General features: G+C 32.4%; 2 protein-coding genes across 5 annotated transcripts; one reads left to right on the top strand and one right to left on the bottom strand.

Annotated features, from left to right (window-relative positions):
- Positions 1–647: 647 nt before the first annotated feature.
- On the top strand, positions 648–7,372 carry LOC106460669 (calcium release-activated calcium channel protein 1-like). 4 transcript variants are annotated; one of them, XM_022387444.1, is made up of 3 exons: positions 648–718; positions 1,215–1,420; positions 3,865–7,372. In XM_022387444.1, exons 2-3 carry the CDS (start codon positions 1,298–1,300, stop codon positions 4,366–4,368), a joined length of 627 nt encoding a protein of 208 aa, XP_022243152.1. In that variant the 5' UTR covers positions 648–718; positions 1,215–1,297; the 3' UTR covers positions 4,369–7,372. The 4 variants fall into 4 exon arrangements, with proteins under 4 accessions (XP_022243152.1, XP_022243151.1, XP_013775850.1 ...); XM_022387443.1 differs by having other exon boundaries at positions 681–897; XM_022387445.1 differs by lacking the exon at positions 648–718 and adding an exon at positions 829–901.
- Positions 7,373–13,327: 5,955 nt separating this feature from the next.
- Positions 13,328–14,260, bottom strand: LOC106460670 (transmembrane protein 45B-like). The gene has a single exon (XM_013920397.1). The coding sequence runs from the start codon at positions 14,258–14,260 to the stop codon at positions 13,328–13,330; it is 933 nt and encodes a 310-aa protein (XP_013775851.1).
- Positions 14,261–14,660: the final 400 nt, after the last annotated feature.

The following is a 14,660-nucleotide window of genomic DNA, read 5'->3' on the forward strand; positions in this document are numbered from 1 at the left end:
TTCTAGCGTTGTAAGTCCGCAGACATACCGCTGTGCCACTGGGGGCTAGTTGATAAAGCAAATCCGCTTTCATGATCGTTTCTATAACGGCACCAGAAGAAGATACATCCTCTTTCAGGGATGTTTCTAATATTATCCAAAGAATACGAACCATGAATTTTGTAGGTACTTCTGATGTCATAAACAAAGTTTACTCACTTACCTAAATGTTTCTAATGTCACCAATACAAAATATAATCGCTTTTGTAAATGGGGTCACCTGTTTTAACCACTCGCAACACAATGCAGTAGTATGTTTCTGTCAGTTAGTCAATAGACACTAAAATGACTTCACATATAAAACGCTTAACGTTGCAATTTGTACTGTCTTGACGTCACTAAAATGTGCGCATGTCATGAATCTTTAAAAATTATACACTCCGTAGGCGTATGAACTTCAAAAGCAAGAAATAAAAATATTTGTTACTCTTAATTTTGGTTTTATTTACTCTTTAAAGAAAAAGTAGTAAAACTTTCTTTAAGCACTTTTGTGTTTTAAGTAGTTCATCTGAGAAAATTCTGAAATACTTTTGAAAAAAAAAATTGTAACATTTGGTTTTAAGTTTATATAAAATGATTGTATATAGTTTTTTCCCACTTTATTTTATTACAAATCACTAGACGTCGCAACGCATGTATTGGAAGGATTTGCATATTTGATATGGACTATAAGAATTTTGTATATCATCGTAGTATTGAAAAATATATCTTAATAATTAATTTCTAAATGTTATCAAAACACAGCATTTTAGTTTAAAATCGCAACGCCGTGTTTAAGTTACTGTTACTAAGCCTTACTCAGTATTAGTGTTACTAATACTAGTCTTAGCACTTTCTCGTAACACTAACGTTGTTAATGTTAGTAAGTAATGTTAGTAAAAACAGAGAAACTAAGTTAAACGTCCAAGCTTACCGATTGTTTATTTAGTTTTGAAATTTGAGGACTACATTTCTCTTGTATTATCAGTCATGATATTATTTCTACTGATAAATTGTAACTTGGTAAGCTAGGCTAACTCCGCACTTACAATTTACATTTATGAACACATCGATATGGTGTATTCGAAATGGGCCTAGTACTAGTATCTTTACAAGTGCATTTGTTTCTAATTCTATCTACTGATACTTTAATCTCTCAATGATATCTCAACCCAGTGTTAACCCCATTGTTCCAGGAGTCGACCCGTATTATCATCCTGAGGTTGAAGACACTGGTGTTAGTCCATATATTTTTCGCGAGTTTGCTTTTCAAAGTTTCATGAAAGAAATGAGTAAACCTGAAAATATGCTTAACGCCTTATCTTGGCGACGTCTACATTTGAGCAGAGCAAAGTTAAAGGCATCCAGTAGAACTTCTGCGTTGTTATCAGGTTTTGCTATGGTAATAATATCATGTTATTAATGGTAATGCATAAGAACGTAAAAAGTAAAAACTTTTAAACTTAAGTAATCATAAACTATATTTTAAATGTTTTGTCAAGTAAATAATACTAAGAAATAGGGCCTCAATTTCTTCCACCATGAATGGTTGTGTGTTGTTCCATTGTGGTTTATTTTTTAAGTAATGATGAAAATATTTGCTAGTCCCTAATGATTTAATGAAATGTAAGAATAAACCATGTGATAAAAGCCTGTTTTAGCGTTTATAAAGTTTAACATATACAATTAGATTTATGGACTTTCCTCATGATCTAACAAGCTACTACTACTACTACTAGTTTTCTGTTTGAAACTTTGCTTTATTTTTTGAGAATGTGTGGTACACATGTTTTTGATATTAAGAGAGGATGACATTTACTGATTTAGATAATAAACATTTTAATGTTAAGTATGCTCATAAATAAAGTTTAATTAAATATTAGATTGTTACTGATGTATCACAGTTATGGATTTATTTTTCCACAACTATTACAATTAATGTAATTAATTTTATTATACATGTACTCTGCCAGTAAATACACTGAGGTTGAGAAGACGTACTGTACATACTTGCATAGAGTCAGCAAAATTCTCAAGTTATTTTGCTGTGCTAGGAACATGTTTTGAAAAAATTATAGTCTGAAAGATTTAAAACTTACTATTATCATTCAGTTATTTTTCAACTTTTTTAAGTTTTGGTTTAACAATAGTATTGAAAATATTGCATTTCCCCTTCTAAAATTCTTGAAAATAACATATGCATTTTTAAGATGTACATTGGTTGTGGTCAGGAGCAGATTAAAATTTCCTGAGAAAATGATTTTTCTACCAGCCCACCAATGAGGTCAGTGGAGAGGGAATCGTGAAAAACTGAGCTTGTTGCTGCACTTAATGCTGCATAGTATATAGTGTGTACTAGCACTATTCACATAGTTCAGAAGTTAAAAATACATTGTGCAAAATGTTTCATTTACCATCTAATATATATATTATCCATTTTAGAAAAATATAGACCTACATGATAACAAAATTACATTTACTGAAACTAATTTAGATAAAAAGAATTATAAATGTAAAATAACTACCTGTTTATTGCTCATCTACATTACAAGCCATTATTGCTGACCCTGGTTTAAATAGTGTAAAAAAAAAATTCAAATTCATCCAGTGACCTAATCTACACTGGGTTATGGTGCTAATTACAGATAGTTTGAAATTTATTTATGATACGTTATAAAGTTATGATCTAAAGAGCTCACTATCTTTTTATTAGACTATGGAAGTCATTACAAAATGATAAAAGTTTAGAGATATTTTAAATATATCGCTTTTTTTAGTTTCCATTTTTCTTAATCTGTAAAAAAATTTAAATATGAAATTGTGGTTTTTGAAATGTTTGAAGTCATGTAATACAATTATGTGCATACTCTTCTATTTCAAAGAACATGGCAGGCTAGCATAAGTAACTTCTTTATTCTGAACATTTTACTGGATATTTTATCTTTCATAGAACCTCTCATTTGATGAAGAGAATCACTCACATTCAAACTTTTCCTGACAGCTTCCTTGGAGAAAAACATTGTATACCTAAATATGTTCCAAATGCTTTATCACACAGTTAGCTTTTCTTCTATAATATAAATAATATTAATTTGGACAACAGAATTTTAAATACATTTTATGTGTGCCAGAGTTCACATGCATGTTGACAAATATTCAAATATTATTGATTTGTTGTAAAATATGCTGATACAAAGAATATGTAAGTACATTCTTCATGTAACATTTTAAAGTTATTGTTCTCTTCCTCACTTTATTCTCAGTAATTCTTAGTAAGTTGAAGAATAAAGTTATTAATCTGTGTGAGTTATGAAAAATCTTAGGCTATAAGAATTCCAACTTTATAGCAAACGTGACACACTAATCTAAAAATATTAAATACTGAACATTATCATGTTGATCAATGTATAAAAGATTTAAATCTCAGACTTCATCATTCTGTAGGTAGGAAGAATTGCAATTAATAGCCCTGTTAATAAATTCTTCTGTAAATACATATACAGAATGAAAGCTAAGAAAGCCATAGGATTAAAAATGTATGATCTAATTTTGAAATGGTACTTGATTCTAAGAATGATTTGACCATGAGAATCATAAGGTACAGAAAGCCAGACTAAAATATTTCCGGGTTAAAACTGAAAACCTCATCTAGTCTTAGATCATAGGATTAAGTAGTATTTCTCATGCACATTTTAAACATTCATAAAAAATATTTAAACTTTTTAATAGTAAAAAAGTATGCCAAAATTTCTATTTGCCTTTGAGGTTATTTTGTATTTTCTCAGCCTTATTTTGTAGGATACTACTTAGAATAAAAGAAAATTTGAGCAATTTTTTTTTTACCAGGTGGCAATGGTAGAAGTTCAGTTGAGCCATGATATTCCTAAAGGATTACTGATTGCCTTCAGTTTTTGCACAACCCTATTAGTGTCAGTGCACATGTTAGCACTAATGATATCCACATGCATCCTTCCCAATCTTGAGTCAGTTGCCAGTGTGCAAGGGATATCAACTGTGTCTGAGTCCCCCCATGAGAAACTGCACATCTACATTGAAATTGCTTGGGGGTTTTCTACTGTGTTTGGTCTTCTTCTTTTTATGGCTGAGATAGCCATTCTTTGTTGGGTGAAATTTTACAGTTATAGCAAGAATGCTGCTGTGGCTGCAACAACTTTACTCATTCCTGTAGTGCTCATCTTCCTAGGATTTGCTGTGCATTTTTATCGGAAGTTGGTTGCTCATCAGTATGAACGATCAGCACATGGACTACGGGAACTAGAAACAATGGTATCTCAGCTTCAGAATGATGAAAGTGACATATCTAACACAAGACCTGTGATTACAGTGTAAGGAACAAAGACAATAATCAGTACTATATGATTTAGTTTTGCTCATTGGCAAATAGTAAACTGTTCTAAAAGTCATTTATCTTGTAAGTAAAGAGCCTGACCATTTGAATCTTTGTGTACGAGTATGTAGTTATACTGTTTCAGTGAGGTGTAAAATTTCTGTCATAATATTTTTCTAGAGAATATGTGGTATTTTGTACATATACATTATCATTTATGTATTTATATATATATATATATAAAGTATGTTTGTTTAAAATGTAGGCCGATAATGGAATTCTACCTGGCTGTGGGTAATTGGTATAATACTAAAATAATCAGTTATTCATTTTCACTGATTATATAGTTCAAGAAATCTAAAGCTGAAATGCAGAAGCGATGCAAAGTCAATAATGATCAGGTGTATATGTAAGTACATGTATATACATATATGTCTGCTTTACTACAGCCACACAATGAATATAAAGGAAATATCTGGCAATAAAGAAGCTTGACTGTGATTTAAATATATATATATATATAAACACACACACTCAAAACAAATTATGTAGTAATTAACGTGTAGAAATGTTTTTGTCAAGGGAGCTGAAAATTGGAAATAATTTGCTATTTGTTAATATATAAACTAAAAATGACAAACACTTGGAAAGCTTTCTAAAATTATTTGCTACTAATTTCATTAAACTTAGAAAAGAGGATTAAAATGGGGATCAAAACAACTGAAAACTAAAACATAAAAACTACATTTACTTGTACATTCAGGATTATATTAAGCAAAATGACCATTGGTTATTTCTTTGATCTACATAATCGAGTTGTTTTTCAAATTTCCAAGATGTAATGTTTTAGACAACTTAGTAACTGAAATATTAAGATCTAGTATCTTAGTGTATGACATGGATGCTTATATATTTTTTGGTTCTAATTCAAACTTGTATGTTCTGTGTGTGTGTGTGTGTTATTATACATTTTTGCAGGTTACCTTTGGTTTATACTGTACATTCATGAAATGAACATTCATTTGAAATGTTCTAGTGTAAAATCTTTCTTCAGAGGGAATATTACTGTTGTATAATTTCAACTGTTTAATTATGTGTATGCATATATAAAAGTGCAAAGATTAATATGTTTCGTTATATTACTGTTATTGTTGAGTCACATCACTTAAATTACTCTCAAACTTTTTTACATTGGTATTGAATTTGAATTTCACTGGCTGGAAAGACGACTTAAGTGACTCAAGTTGTCTTCTAGTAGTTGCTCTATCTGAATGAGATAAAAATATAAACCATATCAGTTTACACAAGTTTCGATATATATCTGATTTATTTTTATATATTTTTTGTCTTGTATCTAGGCATTCTTTTTTTCCTACAAGAATATCAAAAGTAGAACAAACACAAAATAATGTGTTGTAATAATGCTGTTATTGCACAGATTTGTTGTAAAAATATAATTATAGCTAGTTAAAAGAACATTTACATAAAACTTACGTTTATCATGAATAGATTTAATACAGAACCAGATTTTACTGAACTATCCATTGATTGGATTTTGGGAAATTGGCATCTTTGTACAAATACGGAAAGATAGACGGAATTGGTTTAATTAGATTGTAGTTGAGGTTGAATTTAAAACTTTTCAACGTCTTTCATAAATTATGAATTTAGAGACATTTGAATAACCATTTACAAGACTAGAAAAAGAGACACCATGTTAACTTGTTCTTTATTTTTCTGTTTTGTACATATATTTGATCATGTTTCAGCTAAAAGCTCTAATACATGTAACTTAATGGTATAAATAAATAACCTGGACAAGAAAAACATGTTTTTGAGACATGAAACTGACTGCCTTAAGAGTGTACTGAAATAATTCTTACCGTTTACATTTTCCATTGTCTACATTAATCTTGTACAGTGACAGTATATTGAAAAGATTCAGTGTTTATATAACAGTATGTACCGAGGTGTTAACCTTTTGAGTTTATTAAAAAAAAGTTGAGGCTTTGATAATAAAGAAATTTCATTGTGCCAAAAAAGAAAACGAGTTAAGGATAATATCTAATGTGTGTCAATGGTTGACAAGCTATATGATTTTTGATTATTAATAGTATAAAAAATCAAAACCTAATTTGTATAGGATGCTTTTTTTTTTTTAATAATTTCATTGATTTCGTTATGTATGCGTTTTTGTATGGTTATATATGTGAAAATCGAACTGTAAGGTTGAAATCCCTAGTGCAATGAAAACATCTTGTCAGGGTAAGTTAAGAAGTTTCGTGAAGTAATTTTTTAATTATTGTGATATAATGTTTACTATGTAATTGGCCTGTATCACACTTCCTAATTGTGCCTAGAAATTTCAGTATGTTTTTTTTATTCTTTTTGCATTCAATAATGAAATATACAAATGTAAGTAGTAAATGATAAATTTTCTATCTTACACATATTTGGTTAAATCTTTAGTTCATTTGGCAATTAGGATTATCGTCAGAAAACTTGTGAGGCATGCAAATACTCTGTTAGTGGTGGAATGGGTAATGCAGATTTTCCTCCCATTCCAAATACTCTCTATTTTCTTATCTTTTCCCATCCCAACAATTTTAGAATAAAATTTTTATTGTATATTTTATGGACTTTTTTCTAATGATTAGCATAGCAGTGGCGCCATCTATTGAGTAATATTTGTCAATCTAGCATTGCATATATTTTGGGCTGTAAATAATCTATCGTGGATCACTTGGGGCTCTAGGTTGAAAAGGCATATCTTAGGGAGTATTGAAGTGTTTTGGTGTGCATGCTGGAAGTAGGCAAGCTATGGTTTATAAGTTACAGCTGACGGAAAGGAAGAAAGAAAAACGAGAACCGAACTCATCCTTACATAGGCACTGCTACAGCGCTGCCCAATAAACCTTTATTTGAGGCAAATCAAAAGTATTCGCTGATGTTTAACGTCTGGAAAGTTGCCATGAAGTAGGAATAAAAGAACACTGAAATAAATTATGAAAGTGTATATGTATATTTATTTTACTTTAAGATATTACATATTAGTAACCTTCCAAGATAAATTACAATTTTGTGTTCAGTCCGTCGTTTGTAAATCAATACGTGCAGCATGAAATATTTCCCCATTTAGAAAATAAGTTAATAAAAGAAATATTGTTAAGAGATATTCTACCGTATGAATAAAAAAAAATCATACTTTTGTGCAATGAAATGCTTAAAATTTTTTTAAGGTATAAAAGTACGCATTGTACGGATATATTATACAAAAGAATAAACGTCGCAAAAAAGTTCAAAATTAATTAACAATTGGAGGAAACTTGCAATTAAGCATAAAATTTCTAAGACCCAGTCCTAAACTAAAATCGTTATTAAATAAAAATTACATAGAATTGTACAATATCAACGTCATTTATAAAATAACATGCAATAACTGTCCAGAATTCTACATCGGAAAAACCGGAAGAAAATTAGAAACCAGATTCACCGAACATAATGAAAAAAAACAACCTACAATGTTTACCACCATTGTAACTTAAAAAAAACCACAGTATATTTATACAGAACACTAATTTTAAACAAAGAACCAAACATCAATAAAGGAAGCTATCTTAATTGAACAAAACAGCCCCACCAAGATACTTTTACTAGACTGTGAAGCAATCTCCGGTCATGTAAGCTTTTTCTTCCACACTGTAAACTACTTCTACCCGAAAAGGACAAAATATTATCGAAACGTCGTACATTTACAATAAAGTTTTTGTATTACCCAGTCAAGCAATCTCCCAACTTTTAATTCTAAATTATGCTTGAATCTTGGTTTTTTTTAACAGCCCACGTGTCGCATAAGGTGTTGCTCTGGTTGAAAACACAAATTAAAGGTGTACATTTATTTATATAAGCGTAAATAAAATCACGACCTATATCTCCAGACTGTAACTTTATTAGCTCAATATTTCGCAATTACAATTTCGTCATGAGCTATCGATATTCTACCGTTTCTAGATACTACAATTCATGTCAGGAGTGAGGAAATCATTACTGGTATCTTCAGCAAGCCATATACTAAAGCTCTTTGTTAACATTTCCATTCACATCATCCCCTTGCTGTAAAAAGATGTGTCGTTATTGGCCACTTCCATAGAATTGATAAAGTTTGTAATAAAAAAGAAATGTGGGAGGAGGCTAGGGAAAACCTGATGACTCTTTTTAAGAAAAAATGCTTATCCACAGGATCATGTTTTGGGACCTATTGGTCCATCTCGGCTGTTCCATCCTCTAGCCACCCAGTGGCACAGCGGTATGTCTGTGGACTCACAACGCTAAAAACCGGGTTTCGATACCCGTCGTGGGCAGAGCACAGATAGCCCATTATGTAGCTTTGACCTTAACTTCAAAACAAACAAATAATCCATCCTCTAAACTAAATCAAAATAAGTAAATTTAAAATAATCTTAAAGCTATGATAAACTTTAACAGTCATGATAAAATATGTAGTTTTTATTGAAGTATTTAACATATAACATAACTTTTAGGGACAACATGGGACTTATTGGGCAACCTCAACTGTTCCATCCTCAAAACTAAACTTAAACTATTAGTAATTTAATTAAAGACAAAAATCTTAAAGCCAGCCCTTATTATTCACATACTTATCAAGCTTTTTCTTAAACGCACTTAAGTTTACTGCCTCCACAAAATCTGAAGGACAACCACCCTATTAAAAAAATAAAAGTGTCTTAGCTGAAGATGATTCCTGCCCTGCCAAAATTTATATCTGTGTCCCCTAGTCCTACTATTATCACTGATAAATATGAAAAAAGATGATGCATCAACACTATCAATTCCCTTTACAATCTTAAACACCTCAATCACATCCCCCTAACAATTTGAGAAATTCAACCCCTCCTCGTATGAAAACCCCTCTATCCTAGGCACCATTCTATTAACCTTTCTCTGAATACTCCAACAATTCAATGTCTTTCTTAAGGTAAGGAGCCCAATACTAGGAACTAAATATTCAGTTTTGTTTAGCTTGTTCTTATTTGAACTTCATAATATGCGAGTTTTGGGTTTCACTTTTATCCTGAAGCTTTTAGATCTTAATTTAACTTAAAGAGGGGGGGGGGAGGCATATCGAATTCTCCGAACTTCCAGTTGGCTACTCTGTGGGAAATCTCTTTTGCACGAGAAATAATATACAGGGTCTAACTGATATTAATCTGTATTAATATATATTTAAGTTTTAATATTTAGTTTTTACCCTCGCTCTCGGAGAGGGGGGGGAGCGAGGGTATTGTAATCGGGTCCGTTTGTATATCTGTCTGTGATTCCGCGCGCGTATCTCGAAAAATAATAGACCGATTTATACGAAAATTGTACACAAGATGGGAAGTCAGTATTGGACAGTCCTCCGCAAATTTGGTCCAAATCCAAGTCCGAATCCTGATTCTGGATCACTCTTGTTTTAAGCTGTGATCACTGGGCAAAGTAGTATGTATTATTTGAAACTATAAGACAGTTACCATTACAATGTGGATAGACGTTTTCTGTCTTTCTATTTCATACATTACACATAAATAGAAACAGACAAAGTAACTAACTAATAATCTTTTAATAATCTTAGTTCAACCGGCTTCCCAATAAAAAAGAATAAGAGGAATCAAAGAGATTGGATACCCTCGCCCCGACGCTTCTTTTCGAGATTGCATGCGTTTTTATTGGATAATGTCAAATTTCACCTTCGTAAACTCAGAAAATCCTTCTCAGATCAAGAACAATCAACGACCCGGATCATTTTTTGTATTGCGATGAGGAGTCTCAACCTTAATATGCTCATGAAATTTGGTACAAATCCGATCACACTTTAGAGTATTGTTTAACCCAAAACTGCGAAAGTGTTCTATCTTACTATTATAAGTAAATACTTCAAAGTGATCCAGAAACCGGACCCGGACAAAATTTGGGAAGGACTGTCCCATAATGACTTCCCATCTTGTGTAAAATTTTCACGTACATCGGTCAATTAATTTTCTAGCTACACGCACGGAAATACAGACAGACACACACACACATAGATCCGATTGCAATATCCACTCCCTTCTCTCTGGGGGCGAGATTAAAAACACAGTCTATGTATGTACATTGTTTTGAAACATTGACAAAAGATGGCGTAACGTAAACTGTAAATCAGAGTCCTATGTTAAGTTTGTTTGTTTTTAATTATGCACAAAGCTACACAAGGGCTATCTGTGCTCTGCCCACCACGGGTATCGAAACCCGGTTTCTAGCGTTGTAAGTCCGCAGACATACCGCTGTGCCACTGGGGGGCCCTATGTTAAGGTAATTTAAAAACGGTTTAATAAAGAACGATGTAGAACAGCATTCTAGTGACATATTATTTATTCAGTACAAACCCAAACACTGTCTTCTTACCCTTAATTACATAATTTAGTAGCCTTACTTTAAAATTAATTTGTTGAAGTCAGTTTTTAAAATAAAAATGACTGTACCTGTTTTATCATGATCTATGAGTAAATGATAAATAACAGTTTACTTCAAAAAACATACTTCAGAAAATAATAACCATCAGAAATATGCCTTTATAGGTTTTATAGAAGCATACTACAAATAAACATATAGAAACTAATTCTTCAAGTTAAGACGCAATACATTTGTTGATAAAAAATGAAACGGAAGCAGCAACAGAATATCGTTGAAACCATATGATTAAAACACGAAACGGATTACAGAGTTACTATTTTTAGAACGTAATTAAACAATACAGTCTAGACATGTATAACAACTGATGTCGTGTTTCATAACCCAACCACTAAAACCAGTCATTTCATGGTCATTGTAAATATTTAAATACTAGTGAGATTGCTTTATGTAAAAACTTCATACTTCCTATTAAACAGTTTGATTGCAGCTTCAAAACCTGTGCTTTGGTTTTATCTTCATGAGAAATTTTTGCCTATTACTCATTTCCTACTATTTCTTGAAGATGGCAAGTATAATTATACAGGATTCAAACTAGGTAACAGAGAAAATATTCTGGCAAACTGAGTTTCAGTTTTAAATACTAAAAATCCCAGTTACTGATACATTAGTTTCTTTAGAAAGCTCAAAATCTTGCCTGGTTTCTCAAAGTTTGATTCGCAAATTTTTTGTTGGTAGCTCATAACTTGTTTTATTTCTCAAAGTTTAATTCGCCAAATTTTTCAGATAACTCACAACCTTACCTGGCATTTCAAAGTTTCGTTCGCTTATTTTTTTGTAGGTAGCTCAAAACCTCGCATGGTTTCTCAAATTTTGATTCTCTAATTATTTTTAGGAATCTCAAAACCTCGCCTAATTTCTCAAAGTTTGATTTGTCAACTTCTTCACGAAACTCAAAACCTTGCCTATTTTTCAAACTTTGATTTACTAATTTCTTCAGAAAGCTCAGAATCTTTCTCAGTTTCCGGACGAGTAAATATTACTTCAATCTATTAAACAAAAAATATCCAGGACTGAATCTCGAAATTACCACCATAAAAACCGTTTTTCTCAGGACTTCTCGGCAAATGGTAGCACATCACCTACCGAAACGTTGAGCATGAACTATTTACATGCACACTTCGTCTTCTTCTTGATAACAACCATAATTCCACATAGTTTGAGGCCGGTCGATATTTTTGTAACCTCATAATTTTCACACCCAGGTGTCTGGCCCAGACAGCAACCATATAGGACGATATATGTTTAACGATAGCGATTCGAACTTATGAGCCTCATACCGGGAGTCGAGCGCCCTAACTACCAGTCCATGCCAGGCCCAGTATAATGCACACACAAAAAAATTAATTAATTAAGCATTAGACTCAGATGATCGTACAGACATGGGCGTCCACAGAAAATTTTCCAGTAAGAGGCAAAGTTTTCCAGGGGGCAAAACAGTGTTAAATTGAGAATTGAATATAAAATTCATATACATTAGTTGAATGAACTATAAAAATAATTATGGTTCTCATTTTCTTCTCCCCCCCCCCCCCCGCCGGAAGCCCATACTTGTGGGCTATCTAATAACCATGACAACGACCGAAGAAAACATTCTTACGGTTTACTGTCAGTGAGAATAATATCACAGCATAATGTAAAACTGGTAAGCATTTGCTTCCATAATGACAAATTATTACAGGAACTACATACTCAGCCAAATTTCCTACTGAAAGAAACTTAACTTTTTAGAGCAATACAAACACTTTCTCTGACCAAACATGGCATTTTCCTAACATGTCTGAACTAAACCGTTTGATACCGTGAGAAGATTGGTGTGTTTCAAGTCAACATTTGACAACCATAAAGAATAATAATGGTTCATATGTAGTTTTATTCTGAAGAAAATGGAGCCCGTATTTCAACTGAACTTCCAACAAACATTAGGGTTTCTCGTAATTATGGTTTCTTTAACATCAGCCACGAAAACGTGGTATGTTATATAATAATTTGATACGAGAAAAGTAACCAGTCGTGATTATGATAGTACGAGACAAGTCACAGAGGGTAGGAATTTTAAGTAAACATATACCTACATACAGTTCTAGAAATTAAAGGCTTAACATCCCATGCGACAAAGTGTGAAACTTCTTATATTCCTCGAAAAATAGAACAATTTTCTATAGCGCAAAGTTCAAAAAATAAAAACAATCTATCTCACTGATTTGGCTGAGAACAGAAACCGTAAACACCGAATAAAGTTCAAATATAAAAAATAACACTTATCAAAATTATAAGAATAACTTAACATGGAATTAACAACATAAAACTCGCCAAGTTTAATAATATCATAACTGTTTTTGAAGAAAGGAGGCGAAACTAATTTATTAGGAAAATTCTAAACAATTAAAGTCTAAAATCTTAAACAAAAGACAAGGAATATCACTTAGTTTCGCAGCTAAGCGGCTTCATTAACTATGGATATAAAGGTTCTGTTTCTTCCCAGCCACCAAGAAAACTAGGGAGCGATTCCGCTTCTTCTGAACTTCCGTTACACCAAGTTCCCATAGAACGCCAGCACCTGCCCTTACGTTTAATAAGCATAATAATAGTAGCAAAGATGGACATCATAATGAAAGCTCCACCTATGTACCACGAAAAAATTAGTGATACCCAGATGCGAAACTTATCAGATTTGTTTATGCTGGAAATCCACGGTGATAAGCCCGAAGTTGAGGGAGTAGAATTATTAAAGATAAACCCCATCTGAACTGACCAACATCCTTGCAATAAAGTGAAATATGACCTAACAAATTTCAAAGGGATGTGGGTAGGGAAACGCATCTCTGCAAAAGTGAATAAAAAACATAACAGCACTGTCCACACAAGAAGATACTGTATTTCCTCCTCCATAGATGATTTTATCTCGACTTTTGCCAAAATCAAAGCTTCGACACCAAACGCGAGTGCTAACACAAAGTTGCTGGTTCCTTTTGGAAAAATAATTTTTGATTGGCAGAAGATATCCACCACTCCAGATAATACAAACATAGCATACATGGACGCATGGTGAATGTCTTCTACATGTCTGAATGTTCCCTTTGGAAAGGCAGCACATATCTCTCTTGCAATACCGATGATAGCAAAAGATATTTTTAACATGCCTTCTAACGGCCAACGTCGATGGTCTGGACAAATTTTGGAATTTTTAGTTTCAATTGAAACCTTCCCTGACGAAGATGGAGTTTGCTGTCGTTTCAGTTCCGCTCGGTACCCGAACTTCCATCTCCGAACTCGAATTGCTCTTTGTCCCCGAGCTTCTAAAACCAAGACATGCTGCAGCGTCCAGTAGAGTGCAAACAAAATTAAAAAGCCTCCTAGAAAAACAAAATCGGCAAATTTTCTCATTTTGTTCAGACTTTCAAGAACATTACACAAATCACGAATACAGTATGTTAATCGTTTAACAACAGATAAACAACAATGCTAGATCGTTTGTTAACACCGATATATATTGTAATCGCAAAGTCATGCTATATACTTTTTAACGGAATATTACACAAAGTAATTCACAGGAGTTTTATTTGGCAACACAGCGTTATCAGTTCAGGTTCAATTTTGTTCCCTGATATGAAATAACTCTTTACAAATAGTCTTCGGTGATCAAAGTCCTTGAATGTTCATGCAATGCACATAAAAATGTCGCTTTAGTCTCTTCAGTAAAGGAGTTTGTTCGTTCGGCCCTTTTCTTCGGGCTAGTAACAAAAAACAGAGAATTTAAGGATACGCGAATAATTCGGTTTCCGCT

Source organism: Limulus polyphemus, unplaced genomic scaffold (assembly GCF_000517525.1).
Source record: "Limulus polyphemus unplaced genomic scaffold, Limulus_polyphemus-2.1.2 Scaffold813, whole genome shotgun sequence".
Classification (NCBI taxonomy): domain Eukaryota; kingdom Metazoa; phylum Arthropoda; class Merostomata; order Xiphosura; family Limulidae; genus Limulus; species Limulus polyphemus.